General features: G+C 39.7%; 1 protein-coding gene across 10 annotated transcripts in view; it reads left to right on the forward strand.

Annotated features, from left to right (window-relative positions):
• The window catches only part of DCAF12 (DDB1 and CUL4 associated factor 12), a 32528-nt gene that overhangs the window by 7241 nt on the left and 10386 nt on the right, over positions 1-14901 (forward strand). For all 10 annotated transcript variants that reach the window (XR_015281116.1, XR_015281114.1, XR_015281115.1 and 7 more), the window contains exons 3-8: positions 4687-4893; positions 6138-6198; positions 8825-9018; positions 10102-10167; positions 10818-10980; positions 14387-14571. Coding sequence is in view for 4 of the 10 variants with exons in the window: in XM_086869534.1 (XP_086725660.1) it covers positions 4687-4893; positions 6138-6198; positions 8825-9018; positions 10102-10167; positions 10818-10980; positions 14387-14571 (876 nt within the window). In the remaining 6 variants the exon portion in view is untranslated. The remainder of the gene's footprint in view (positions 1-4686; positions 4894-6137; positions 6199-8824; positions 9019-10101; positions 10168-10817; positions 10981-14386; positions 14572-14901) is intronic.

The raw sequence follows: 14901 nt of genomic DNA on the forward strand, positions 1-14901 counted from the left end.
GCAATAGTATTGATGTAGTAGCACAATAAGCATTGTCTTCTTTTGTTGTTTTGTTAGCAAAAATCATATTTGAAGGAGAACAAGTAATAATTTTCCAATTTGATTGCAAGTGAGATCTTTTTGTGACCAGCCTCAGCTAGTCTGGAGTTGTGCTCCTTGCAGAAGTGGGTGTCCCCACCTGCTTGTTTTGGCTAGCACTGATACGCGTGTGGCTAGGGAGTCAGCTGGATCAGCTTGCTGCTTTGTGTGCAGACAGGTTTCCTTGTAGGGTTAGTTTCACCAAGGCAGATCCAGTTGACCCTGCAGCTACTTGAGCACTAGTTACTTTCACAAAGGTGATGAGATTGTTTAGGTGGATGGTGAGGAGGACGAGGCATGTAGATTCTCAAAAGATCTAAAAGACTTTAAGCCAGTTGTGAAACTTGAATGTGACTGGTTCTCTCTTAGTGAGTATTTTTAGCAGGGCAAGATACTTAAGTTCGGTTTCTTTCAAAAGTTGCTATGAATCACAAGAATGTGCCTGTGATTTCTGAGAGCACAGTATGAAGAGGTGGTGCACAGAGCATGTTGTGAGCTCTTGCATGAAGAATGAGCAGTCTCTCTCATGCATGTTATTTGTGCCTTTTAGAGCTCCATCCATCCTGCTTATGTAATAAAGACAGGGTAGGACTTCTGGTTTTTTGTGCAGGGCCAGCAGCTGAGGACACAAGAGTCTGTGCTGCCTTGAAATGGCATTTCAGATACCTCTTTTTTAATCATGCTGTTTAAAGTGAATGCTTTCAGTTGAAGATTCATAGGAAAGGAATTTATCTCTATTGGATTGTTAGCTTTTTGGGTCTTTTTCTCCCATAAATTATTGTGTCCTGAAAGGCAGTTAAAAAAATGAAAAAACCTAGCTAATCATTCTGCTCTCAGTATTGCATATAAGAGTATAATGGGTTTTGCAGTTCATACTGTCATCCTTGGGTACTCTGTTCCCTGCCACAGTCTGTACTTTTGGCAAGCTGATTAATGAACTTCCCTCATCAGTGAAGTGAGGTAGTTTCTTCATTAACTTGATCATAAGCAGGTTGGACAGCCATGAGGACAGCCATATAGTAATTGGAGGGAAGTCATTTGCCAAAATGACTTCTCACCACTTCTGCAGGCTGTCCTGGGGTGGCTGAAAGAGAAATAAGTGTACAGCTATCAATCCCTGCAAATGTGCAAAGATCATGAAGTTTCATGTCTGTGTCAACTGTAGTACTTAACGGTGCTTGTCTGCCTTGATCCTTGAGTGGTATCACTGCTGCAAGCTGTACAATCTCAACTGCTTTAAAAAAAAAGAAGGAATATAGATTTCTCTTTTCCATGTCATCTAGCCTGTTTCCCTGTATAGAACACAGTTCTGGCAGAGACCATGGTAGCTGAGTCTGCTGTGTTTCTCACAGATGAAGCATGGCCCTTGCACTTCTGGCAGATGGCCAAAGCAATCCAGATTTGGTAAATCCTGGATGTTAAGTTGTTTGGCATACTAAAGATTGACGTGCATATGTTTTACCAGAATGAAGAACACAATTTTGTGCAAAGCTTAAAATCAAAAGACAAATACACACAGTTAAGTGTTTGGAGGGTGGTTCACTGTTCGGAGGCTTTTGTCCAGCGAAAACATTGTGGGCTGGGTTTTGGCTTTTATATAATGAGTAGCTGTGAAAAAGTTCTTATTTCTGTTTGAGATAACAGAGAAAATTACTGTATGGTTCAGTTATCAGGACTTTGTCAATTGTCAAGACTGTTAATGCTAACACTGCTTTGAAGTTTTTTACAGATGTACTTATTTCAACAGTTGAAAATACTTTACATTTTATTTACTCTGGTATCTTTAAAACTCCTGAATTGGTACTGAAATTTTCTGCACTCTTAGCTGGGTCCTTCTCTTGTTTCTTAATGTTTCTCCCTTTTTGGCTTTAAAAGTGTCTTATCGACTGTGGCGTATCTTGGCTTCAGTGTGCTGGTTTTATAGGGATGACTTCTGGCCAGACAGAGGCGCAGCTTTCAAGGGTGAGCTTTTGCTTCCTGTGATGCCCCAGGTGATGTAAGAATCTCTGTGTGCAGGCAGTGTTTGCTTATTTTACTCAAGGGAGGTGATGGTTGTTTTTACACTACTCAGTAGACAAGTTCCTTACCAAGCAAGTGGAGAAGTTACTGCTCCGACCTTCACAGCCAAAACAACATACCAGTCCCTTATGTGTGCAGAGTTTAAGTTCTTTATCTTTTTAGTCTGATTAGTTTAGAATTTAGCTAAAGGTATTTTTCATTACTGTTCTTATTAATCAACAGAGGTGTATGATGAGGGTGTCAGACTAGAGAATGCAAAGGGGTTTTAATTTTAGTCCTTATACCAGTTGACCTACACTCCAGGTGTGAATCTGTTACAGCTACAGCACAATTCTTCTGAGCCCGTGAACATCCTTAGATGTGGATGTGTTTTCCTAATTTGTACTCCTGGTGTCACTAACATTAGGGACCTGCAAGCTTTAATCCTAGCTACTAAATGGTTAATTTTGTTCAGGGTTTGGGGTTTTTTCAGTAGTTGAAGGGGGATAGGGGAGGGAATTGGGAATTTCTGCAGGAAAGAAATACTAGAGGTGAAGGGGGATGTACACTCACATTGGAAGGACAAGGGAGGATGAGAGGAGAGGTAATTGTTGATCCAGATCCTTCAGTGCTGGTGTTAATTTTCAAGTGGTTAGGGCAGAGGGACTGCTACGTGCATTGTGTTTTTACCAGCTGTCTCCACAGTGAAGGCTTTGTAAGGCTTGGGAAAAGTGAAGAGTGCCTCCCTCCTACTCAGCTACACCTCAGCTGTTGCCCTACACCACATGCAAAATAAAAAAGTAAACATGAAAATGCAGTCTCTGCAGGAATCATCTGTTTGTGCAAGACTGCTGCCTACAATCAGTTGCAAGGTGAAGGTATGCATGATTCTAGACACAACACACCAATAGTGATGAGTGGATTTCAGCTTGCTTTGTGGAATGTGTGTAACATACCGTCAACCTTTATCATGTTTTGGTAGGACGTTAATATTCTGCCAGTTCAGTATATCAAGTAATAGATATGCTGCTAAATTATCTTAATGTTATTTTTCCTATGCTTTCATTAAAGAACAGATCTACACTCTGTTAGAGTTCACCAAAAGCAGCTTGTATTTATAACTTCTCTCTAAGAACCCCTAGATTCTCTTCTGATCTTTTAGAAATGTCTGACAAAGGATTTCAGAACGGTGTGTATTAAAATGTATGGAGGGGTTTTGTTGTTACTCCGATTATCTTTGGTTCACTTCCAGAGGTTTTGAGACAACATTCTTCATTATAGAAGGAACAGACTAAAGATGATGTAGAATTTAATTATAATCCTGGGCTATGAATTCTAGATCACTTTCCTTAGTGCCAAGTCAGCTTCAGATCCTCTTTCCTTGGCTCACTCATGTTCCCTCACAGGGCTTTGTCTCCTCTGTTAGATGTATTTGACTGTCAGTACAGCTGCTGTCTGAGCACCATCTGTGAAACGACCCAGCCCATGAGCCTCCCAAATGAAAGTGCACTTTGGCAGGCAATGTAAACCTTTGTTCTGGTTTAAACTGTAACCTCATGGTTGTATATGTCTGCACGGACATGACGCTGGGCATAATGTCTGTTTGAAGAGTTGTAAGGCTTTATAAAAGAGTTTTCTGACAAGGTGTGAGTGACATATTGCTCTAATTTCTTGTCTTTTTGCGAGATGAGGTATATAGCTAAATATCTTCCCTTCAGATGTTTGCACTGACAGTATTGTATTTAGTTACTATTCTCTGTTTATCACACGGAAGTGAATTCTAGTTGCATAAACTGTCAGTCTGCCAAAGGCAAAACTTTATGTTAAGTATATTATCTGTGAGGCAGGAGAATCCATGGGGCCTAATGGCTGTTTTGAGGTAGGTTTTTTCTCACTGTGGGAGGTAGACAGTGAAAAACTGAAAAAACTGAAATGTTGTTTTGTCATACTGAACAGGGAAAAGGGTTTTACATTCAAAGGCTTTTTTTTTTTTTGATTGGGAAACCTTCCATGACAGATTTCTCTCCCTTCCCTTACTGTGAATATGAAATGGGATGATTGAAATAAACCTGTAATTGTTATTTAACCTCTTTTAAGAAGGAATTTATGCATTTTTCAGCAATCCTTTCAGCTCAAAAAGAATGTCAGTTAAAAAAAGGGAGGATATTTTGTTGTTCTGATTGGGAACGGCAATAAAGAACGACACTGACTCTCAAGGGAGTCACAACAGGAGAATCTCTATTGCTTCAGGCCTGTCTTATAGACAGATACGTGGAAAAGTACAGAAAAGAAACTCTTATTGGTTAGCAAAGTGCTACATCACCGTCATTGGTCAGTGGGACACACTACCCCCCTGACTCTCTCCTGCAAGGAAAACAAGAGGACAGACAAACAGCACCTGGCAGTTGTTTTCTGTCTCTGAGGACTGTTTTGAAATTCTCCTATGAAGTTCTCAGGCTAGCTTCTCAGGCAGGACTGAGAGGCCATGGGCCTGCAGTTTCTGCAGCTCCCTGCAGCCTGTTCCAAAGCTAGCATCCGTAATATTTGACCATCTTCTCTTATCTGTTTGATGATGACTTACATGTCTGGGTTTTATTTTTTTTTCCCCAGTTATTTGTAGTAGATGTCCAGACTGGCCAAATTACCAAGATTCCTATCCTGAAGGATCGTGAACCCGGCATGGTGAACCAGCAGGGATGTGGTATTCATGCTATTGAGATCAACCCCTCAAGGACCCTCCTGGCCACAGGTGGAGACAACCCCAACAGTCTTGCAATTTATCGTCTGCCTACACTTGATCCTGTCTGTGTGGGAGATGTAAGTGGGAATATCTGGGGAAAGTTTATTCCATCACTTAAAAAGTTTCTACTTTGAAGTGTGTTTGATCAGAGCAAGGTTAATTTCTTGGAGTCTTGTAAGAAAGTAGAGCTCTCAAAGCCTGAAAACGTTTCTGATCGAGTTGTCATTTCTGTTGTGGTATCTTAAATGTAATTGAGTACTCAAAGATGAGTGGATTTTCAGGGCTTTGAGTCAGATTTCTTCCTCACCTTCATTCACATCTACTTTAGCTTACATTTTCAGTGCCGAAAGTGTAACAAAAGGTCTAATTGTGATAATGACCTCTGAAACTATTTATAGTGAAAAAGCTCTTTTGAGAAATTAAAATGATGTTGCAAGTTGTTAAAATTTTCCCCTTATCCCAGTGCACTTTGTGGATGTATTATTCCAGAGGTGGAACTTGGCTTAGAAGATTAGCTCTAACCCAGTGGTTTGTGGCAGTTTGATACACTCTGGTACTGGTTTTATTTCTGAAACATCCTGAGGCCTTTCTAAAACAGCCAGTCTTTAAAGAAACAAGCTGGAGAATATAGTGCTGTTCTGTGAGCACTACTCTCTTGTTTCTCTTTTTCATTCAGCTCCTTTTTATTCAGGACTTCATGTAGATGTTAATTGCAGCAGCAGAGGTCAGGTCAGAGTTTCTGCAGCACCAGATAACCAGCTGCAGCAAGACTTGACTAAAGATTTGCGTGACTTGCTCTTAATTTGTGTGATTTTTTTTTTTAGCTTTTTGAGCAAAACTAGAGTCTTATGGTCTATTTTGTTCCCCCCACAGGTTTCTCACATGCTAAAGAAAAGAGTCTTGAAACATTAATCTGTAGGTCATGTATTGTAAACATAAGATTTTGGTTACTTTTTATAGTAGGTTATGTGTTTGAAGAAAAGAACCCTAACAAGTAGATACTTTACAGAAAAATGCTGCTTTCAGAATAGAAGACATGAGAATTCTGGAAAATTTTAGAATTGAGATTAGTTTTTCTTTGGTCAGAGTCCTGTTTTTCCAACACCTGTTTACTCTATTAATTACACACTTCAAAACCAGAAAAGTTAAAATTACTGTTAGGTACTTAAACTGTTCCAGCTTGATACTGGAATCTGTATCTGTATGCTCATAATGTCGGTCTGTCTTTCTGAGCTTGTACTAAAAATTGAAATGAAGAATACTTGTCTGCTTTGAGACTGCTGTTGTGTATAATGTCACAGAAAAATCTGTCTTCTTTCAGGATGGACACAAGGACTGGATATTTTCAATTGCGTGGATCAGTGATACTATGGCTGTTTCTGGTAAAGTCGTATTTTCCCTCTTGAGCTTTTTTTTGTTTGTGTTTTAAACTTTCCTTCTCTCTGAATGTTACAGCAATGTTCAATATTTGGTAAGTGGTAAAGCACCTCTATCAGGACATTTGAAACCACTTGGAGATACCTAGTCTAATTAAACATTTCTTGGACTTAGTACAGTGCTTCATTTTATTTTGTTGTTGGGCCTTAGTCCAGATCTGATTTTTCTAGTATTAGAATTTTACTGTGTTTCTAGTAAGGGGATGTTTGAACACAATGAGTTACCGGAAAGGATTCCACATAAGAAGAGTAATTTCAGTAGGGATATTGGCTATTGGTTAATAACTTCAGAATACTTGATATCAATATTGGTTTTCTGAAGTCATGTGAGAGAGCAATTAATAAAAACTCAGATTGTTTCATCAAGCTCTCAGTACAGTTGTGTGTATATATGCACTTACACTATAGCAGTTAATACAGAAGGCTGTTACAGAGAAATCAGTTAATGACTTTTTGGTAACTAATTTGATAATCATTGTTAACTTCATAAAGAATTACTTCGGTAAAGGCAAAAATAGCAATTTGTTGTTGCATTAATGTAGCAGTTTACTGCCTTTCTGTGCTGACAGGGTGTACTTTTCTGTACTCAGTTGTCAAACTGCAGGTGACAGAAAATCATAATAGTCTTAAATAAAAGTCACATATTTGAATTGTTGGTTTAGTTTAGTAGAATTTTTTTATCCAAACCCAAAAAGATAATCCTGGAATTTAATTTTTGAATTTAATAGAAAATGTGATCCTTGCAAGTTTCTACCCCAAATATCTACAAAAAACTTGCCCACATTCAAGCTAGTAAGCTTGAAGAGAACAGCATAGATGATTACAGATGCCCAGAGGAAAGTTAAGGGCCTGATAGAATGCACAGCATGTGAGATTGAAATGTGTTGACTCAGTATTTTCTAAAAATCTGAGTGGATGTGTGAGTAGAAGTGTTCTTTTCTGCCATATTCTCTACTGTAGTGCTTATAAAGCAGGATGTAGGTTTCAGCCTCTACACCTCAGACACCAAAAACTTGTCAAAAGCAATTAGCAAGACTGCTTGCTAAACTGAATTCTTTAGAACTCATTGATGACCCTAATTAAGAGAGAAAAAAGACAACTAACTTCTGATGTGGTTTTAATTTTACAGATTTCAGTTGCATCTGTGTATGAAAGTGTCAAGTAGAAATACTTGAACTCCAGACATTGAGGTTATAGCAAGTATTTTTATGGCAAAAGCTGCAGATGAGATGAATAATTCCCAGGATGGCATGAGCTTAGGGTAGCAAATGATACTCTGCTTGGTTTCAGGGCTAACCAGTTAAGCAACATACATGGACTCTTTCCCCTGCCAAGGCTATTAAATGGGACAGCTTCCTCCAAAAGTATGTCAAGATGTTTAGAAATTTTACTGCTGAGTATTCAACATCTGTAACAAACAAGATTAGGTGTAATTAAAGCCAGTGGCATATAATGGAGTGGCAGGATGTTGTGCTGCTGGATGCAAGTGCCACTAGGATGCTCCTTTTTTGTATTTTTCTCTAGTAGGTGATAGCGGCAAATGCCTGAATCCATCTGTGAGGGGGAAAAGCCACCTCTGCTGTGCTGGACCTCTCCTCTTGAAACAAGATATTTTGCTTTGCTGTCTTTGCAGCTTCTACCCTATGAGATAGCAAAGCTGATACATTTAATAGCCTCATACAAATATATAGGTTTTTTTCTGGCATCTTCATTATTAATTTCTTTTGACAGAATTTTTCACTTTATGTAGAGAAGAAATTGAGGTACCTGTCAAATCTGTCAGAGCTGACTTAGATGGAAGTGAGTTTCCTGAACACCAGAAGGGATGTATATAAGGTCTTGGATTAAGCTTGTGTTGTCCAATGAACCAGAGGCATTCATCTTTCTTCATCCAGTGTTCTTAACATTAGTGATTTGTATTTTGGATTAATGTATTCAAATTCAGTAGAAAAATAAAATGAGTCCTTGTTTGTTTAGCCTAAGTTACATTCTTTAAGGAAGAAGTGGCACAGATTTTAGCAAAATAATTTTTCTGATAGATTTCATCCAAAGTGGTACAATTGAGACTTCAAATAGATGTTTCTGCTCAGCTCATGAACGACTGTGTACTCAGCCATAAGCACACTAATAGAAATCAAGGAAACCCAAATTGGCATAAACCCAGCTGAGGTTTTTATGGAGATTTTTTCCACTGGTTTAACTGACTGTTTTAGTAAGGCTGAGAGTGACAGGCTATAGTGAACCTATAGTGTTCAGTTGTTTCTGAGTTCATTCTCCATATGAGATGATGATAATTGTTGCACAGAGTTGTGGGTTTTGATGCATCTTAATCAGTTTGAAAACGTATGAGGTGGTCTAACTGCTTGAAAACCATATGGACAGTTGACAGTGAGTTCATAATATTCTGAACTTTACAAATCATCCTTTTGTTAACAAGAACATATGGGCACTAACATTGTGTTCTGTTAGATTAAACTAAGATTATCTGTTTTTTCAGACCCTATTGATTAATCCTTTTTTCTTAAAGAGGAGTTCTGTATATATGGAATGGACTATTCATGTATTTGATCAGGTTCCCGGGATGGTTCAATGGGTCTCTGGGAAGTCACAGAGGATGTGTTATCCAAAAGCGATGCCAGGCACAATCTCTCTCAAGTTCCTGTCTATGCCCACATAACACACAGTGCTCTGAAGGATATCCCCAAGGAGAACACCAATCCTGACAATTGCAAAGTCCGAGCATTGGCTTTCAACAATAAGAACAAGGTCAGTAAGATAAGCAAGACAATTGAGAAGTTCTGAAATTACCCCTGTGTATTAGAAAAATTAAAAAGTAATCTAAACAGAATATACCAGAGAAGCAAGCTAATACATTTTTCTCTGATTCTTTTGCATCCTTGTCTAGTGAGGCAGTGGTTTTAATTTGCTAGGTCTGCTTCTGCCCCAAGTGAATGGAGGAGTCCGGAAGGGGGAAAAATCAACCCCAGACATTTTAGAAGGCACAGTTTTCCTGTGTGTTTTAGATTTGCATCCTAAGCAGGGGAGTAAAGAAATATTTACAAGAAGCAGAAAAAGCACCAAAATATCTCTTGCAGCTTGAATACCATTCTTGAGTGCTCTTTCTGCTTTCCTTTGCCCTCTGTGAAGACCAACTAACATTTAACAGTTCCTGTTTCAGTGCTGAGTCCTTTCTGGATTGCTCAGCAAATGAGGTGACTGACTCACAGGGCAGGCCTGAGCACTTGCTTTGGGGTTATTTTATTGGTATTTGACAAATGTCAATCTCCCTTATCCTGATCTCCTGTTATTACTAGTAGGTGTAACAATTCATTCTTCACCACATTGTCTTCCCTGCTGCCCTCAAAGAACAGAAGATGTCTGAAGCAAGGGTGGTGGGTGTGCTGTCGGAAGCACAGTGCTCCTGTAGGCTTTATTTTTCAAAACAGCTGTTAGTTACTCCTCTGTGATGGAAACTTCATGCAAATTTTTCAGTAGAGTAGTGCCTGAAACTTGCTTCAGGGTTAGAATCAGTGTGGGACCTGATGAAGAGAATTATCAACTCTAGATTGTACTGTCTCATAATTCATTATTTAATTGCCTAGTGAGATTTATGGTATTGAAAGTTATTTTTATTTACTCTTTTGTTAATTTTGATTCTGCTTGATACCTGAAGTACTGTATGGTATTCTGTGAAGATCAGTATAAAATGAAAATTATCTTGATAAAGTCTTACAGGATTATGGATAGGTTCAGTCCAGACTGTGCAGCCTGCCTAGAATAGGATGTGAGTTTTTAAGGATATCTATAGTACAGAAACTAACTGTCTTATTTTTATTTTCCTTCTAATAGGAGCTGGGAGCTGTGTCCCTGGATGGGTATTTTCATCTTTGGAAAGCAGAGCACACGCTATCAAAGGTGCTTTTCCATTTGTTGGAGTTAAACTTCAAAAACTGCAAGCTGTTAAGGCTGTTCACTATTCTTAATTTCCTTCAAATATTTGAAGAGCAGCAGTGTTTGTAAAACACTTAAAAGTCCTATGTGAAATGAAATATTTTAAAGTTTGGAGCATGAAAAGGAGAGAGGCTCTGCACACATCCTTATTTAGAGGGCAAGAAGCCCCCTTAACTTTCTGCTTGTGTTGGATTAGCTGAAGTGAACCATTCAGTGGAGCATGGTGGATACTTGATCAGTAGAATTCATAAAGGAATTTGCACTTAAATAAGTGTAATGGCAAATCACACCCAGACTTACCTATGCTAGTGAATGTGATCAGCTTTTTCAGCTGAGAGCTGATGTTGCTGTGTATCTGCTAAAGAAATAGAAGCAGCTTAGACAGATCTAAACATTTTATTAAAATGTCCATTTCTTTTTGCTTCAGCCTTTATTGTCTCAATTTGCTTCAAATAAGGCACCCCATTGTTTCCTGTTTCTTTCTTCTGGGTCTTTTCACCCGCATTTTGTGTTTTATTTCCATGCAGCTTCCTAGAACATAGCTTACAAAATTGTTCTGTTAACACCCTAGTCTTTTCTTGTAATGGGTTGATTTTTACTTTTTCTGTTTCCAGTTACTTTCCACAAAGTTGCCATACTGCAGGGAGAACGTGTGTTTGGCTTACGGCCAGGAGTGGTCAGTGTATGCAGTAGGATCACAGGCACACGTCTCCTTTCTGGATCCGAGGCAGCCTTCTCACAACGTTAAATCCGTCTGTTCCAAAGAACGAGGCAGTGGTAAGACAGAAGCCTGTCAAAGGTGCTTCAAATGATTTGCTTGCAGAAGTAGCTATTAAAACTGTAGTAAGTCAAGCTTCTAATGAACAGGAAAGGTTTTTCTAGTGATGGGCTAAATAATTAGGAGTGTATGTATAGGTTTGGTTTCATGATAGTATACCTGGAGCAAACAAAAAACCCAATGTGACCAACTTTGAAATCTAATGAAGGGCAACATCACTGTCTTTAGGAGCAACTCAGTTGTTAACTATCCAAATATTTCTGAACTTTCAAAAGTATGCATTTTACTGCTGTGTATTTTTTTACTGGGTCTTATTCTATTTTTTATTGTCTCAAAGCTAATGTAGTCTTTTTACCACTGTTCATACTGTTCTTGCATTCTTCTCTATGAATCAGAAAAAAGGCATGTTGTCTGCTCTGTGCTATCTTATTGGGTGTCTGTGCTGTGAGGGAAAGGTTGCTTTGTAATTTTAAAGCCACGACTGGAACTCCTGATTTTCTACATGATTTGAGTGCTGTTTCTCATATGGATGCAGTTTGTCCAGTTGAACCTTATGCCAGGCCAGGCCTGTGGGCTTGCAGAACCCTTTTTATAGTTCCATAAAGTTCTCTCCATATCCTTTACTATCAGGCATGAGAAGGCATGGTGCCATATTAGTCCCAGCCTAATAAGTTGCAGTCCTTGCTTAGCTTTTCTCTGGGTTTCCATCTCCTCATCAGGCAGGTTATCGGAGGAGAACATATGGCTGCAAAGATTAGGAAACTTATTTATGAAGTTACTGAATGGTGGTGTCTAGATCAGTGTCAGGGTCTTCTGCTTTCAGATATGGGAGAAATGTCTATGTCAGGAGAATTCACCTGAATGTCTTACCAGCCAGATCACTTGTCCTTACTTGCTGTTAGCGAGGATTCTGTCCAGGTTCTGACCCAGACATTGCAGTGTATGCAGTGCCCAGTGGTGGCTGGTGGCTGAAACCTTCTGCCTCAAGTATGTGATGTTCCATATTGGGGGATAATGTGTGTAGGGAGTACCTCAAGGAGTCTGGAGAAAACCTTTGTTCAGGGCTGTTTTCTGCAGAGTAGGTACATCTTTTTATTTCATATGGTGGTGGAGGCACATAAATAACAGTAATTCCCAAGATACTGAGTGTTTCCACTTTCTATTGATCTCCCTAGGACTTGGAGTGGTGTAGCACCTCTAGGAAACAGGGTCTTTCTTGATCTGTGGACTAAAATCTGATTTCAAGTGCTTTGCAGTGGTACCTGAATATGCTTTAAGTTTCCAAGTGCCCCTGTGCTGGAGTGTGCACTTGGAAAGTGCAAAGTTGAAAGTCCATGTTAACTTCAGTTCGCTTGTGCTGTACACAAAAGCAGGTCAGACAAAGGTGGTGGCTCAGTACGGCTGGAGCTTAGGGTTAAGGTATAGGGTAGGTTAGGTTAAGGGTATACTCTCAGCTGGGCTTAAGAGTATAGAACTTGCTGTGATTGGTTCTAGGCACAGGCTGTACTTTTAAGCATGATGGGAATGATTAATCTTCAGCCCCATAGGAGACAATTTGGAATGTTGTTCTTGAAAGCCTGTTCTAAATATCCTTCTTAGTAGTGGGTACATCATGGATTCCTTCAGTTAATTTCTTTGGTTAGAGAAAGATCCACAGTTGCTTTTCCTTTTTTTAGCTTTTTATTAATACATTTAATTGAAGAGTATATGCCATCTGCCTTGATACTCCATCACCTGTTTGTCTGAAGTAAGTGTTCTCCTGGGTGGCTTGTCAAGGGCACTTCTGGAGCAAAAATAAGAGGAGGTCTACTCTTGTGCCTTTCTCCTCTTACCCAAGTGACTGCTTTTGCTGACTGCAGAGGGCTTAAAGCTTTCTCTCTGTGTTTGCCAGAGCCATGTGAGAGAGGCTGGGGGAAGGTCTTCTGCTGTCTTAAGTGCATTTGTAGCTCCCTGAATTAAAGCAGAGACTCTCATATAAATCTCATAATCTGCTTCAGTAGAGAGACTTGCACAGTAGTTTCCTGCCCATTAAGTCTGCAGCCAAGACTTCATCCCATATCTGGAGCAGGACAATGTGGCTTTGCCTTGTTCCAGGTGCATGTCACAAATGCTGATGGCTGTGGATGTCACATCCAGTGGCAGAGGAAGAAGGATGACGACATGTTTCTTGTTAGGACTCTGTACAAAGGGGAAGGGGAAACTCCCTTGTTGCATCCACAGCTCACAGTTGTCTGCTGTCAGGTGTGCTGCTGGGAATATTCCAGGATGATACAAGTTCTGTGACATTCAGCCATGCTTGGTATGGTGACAACACTTAGCATGTGAATGTAGCTGGCATAACTCACTAACTTCCTCTCCTGAATGCTTGTTTAGGCTATAATTCAGTGGTACTTTAAAAAGGGCCTAAAAAGCCCCAGGCCAAAAAAACTGGCATCCTGTCATGAAGGAAATAGAAGTATAGATGTGGTGGAATTTAACCTGTGGGGAAGAGTTGTTTGGAGTAGAGTGGCTACCCAGAACAGTATTTGCATAGTAAATGGAGATGTGATGACGGAATGTTTTGCAGATTGCAAATTTTTACATACAGAGGTCTCCCCCAAGACTAGTTCTAAGGGATCCTTGATTAGCTGAGACTTCAAATTTAGATTTTGTGAAAACAAAATGTACTCTTTTGTTTAATGTAATGGGACAACTGAATTGTGCTAACATGTTTAGATTGAACTATACCTTCCCATGTACTGGTGGAACTTGGTTTTGTCTAGATGGTAGGAGTCCTATTCTGTTTTCTTTCCTGGCTAAAGTGCTAAAAATTCTAGCTACTGAAAATAAGGTGTGTTTGAGAATATTTGAGTGGAAACTCATTAATAGTTCTGAAGCTAGCTTGGCAGCAAAGTGACTGGTGATTATATTATGGTTACACTTGCTTACAGGTAGCCTGTTGATCAGCACAATGCACTTGGTGACAGCTGGAACTTTTCTCAGATGGTCACTTACTGCCGGTTAGGAGGTAGCTAGAGAGGGTGTGAGCTCTTGGAGGAGAACAGCATGGTGCTCTTCCCCCTGTCTGCTGCCACATACTTGGTCTTGGTGTGTTCGTTTAAAAGCTTGTGGCAGACAGAGCAAAGGTACTCTGGACTCTAATTGGCTTATCTGGCAGACCTGAGGGCTGGTGAGGATGAAGCTTCTTACTGTGCACCATTGGTGTAGCTGATGGTCTTAAGGAGTAGGGCAGTCATGTGTGCAATCAAAGCTGCTGTTTCAGTAGCATAAGTGGGATTTCTGTAACAGTGGGAAAACTTGTGTGTTGTGGAGAATACTAGCAGGTAATAGTAGACATGAAGCAACAGCACTGCAGAGCCAAAGCATCCCTCTTCCTTACTGCACTGTCTCTTCCCTGTTTGACAGGTATCCGCTCAGTCAGCTTCTATGAGCACATCATCACTGTGGGGACAGGGCAGGGGTCCTTGTTGTTTTATGATATCAGAGCCCAGAGGTTCCTGGAAGAAAAGCTCCCCCGTGCCTGCTATGGACAGAAGCAGAAATTAGGAGGAAGTGAAATTTTGAAGTTGACAACTGGGAAAGGCTGGCTGGTAAGTAGTTTGTAGCTGTGATAGGGGTGGGAGGGAAGGAGACCCATTATACAGAAGCAGCCTAGAGCTTGAGCAAATTCTTTTTGGATCTGTTGTGTGAAATGTGTCTCAGTCAAACAGTATTCATGTAACCAAAAACTAATAATGAAGTAAGAATTGCTTTCTACAAAAACTTTATGAAAGGGTACTGAAGGTTATTTGCTTGAGTGTAAGGTGTAGTGATTACTGTCTTATGCACTGATTCATAAATGAACTAGATTTTATATCTTTTCAAATGTAATCTAACTTCTAGTTCTCAGAACCTCAAACAAAAAATAAATTGTCTTTCTT

Source organism: Cyanistes caeruleus, chromosome Z, assembly GCF_971803275.1.
Source record: "Cyanistes caeruleus chromosome Z, bCyaCae1.hap1.1, whole genome shotgun sequence".
NCBI classification, from domain to species: domain Eukaryota; kingdom Metazoa; phylum Chordata; class Aves; order Passeriformes; family Paridae; genus Cyanistes; species Cyanistes caeruleus.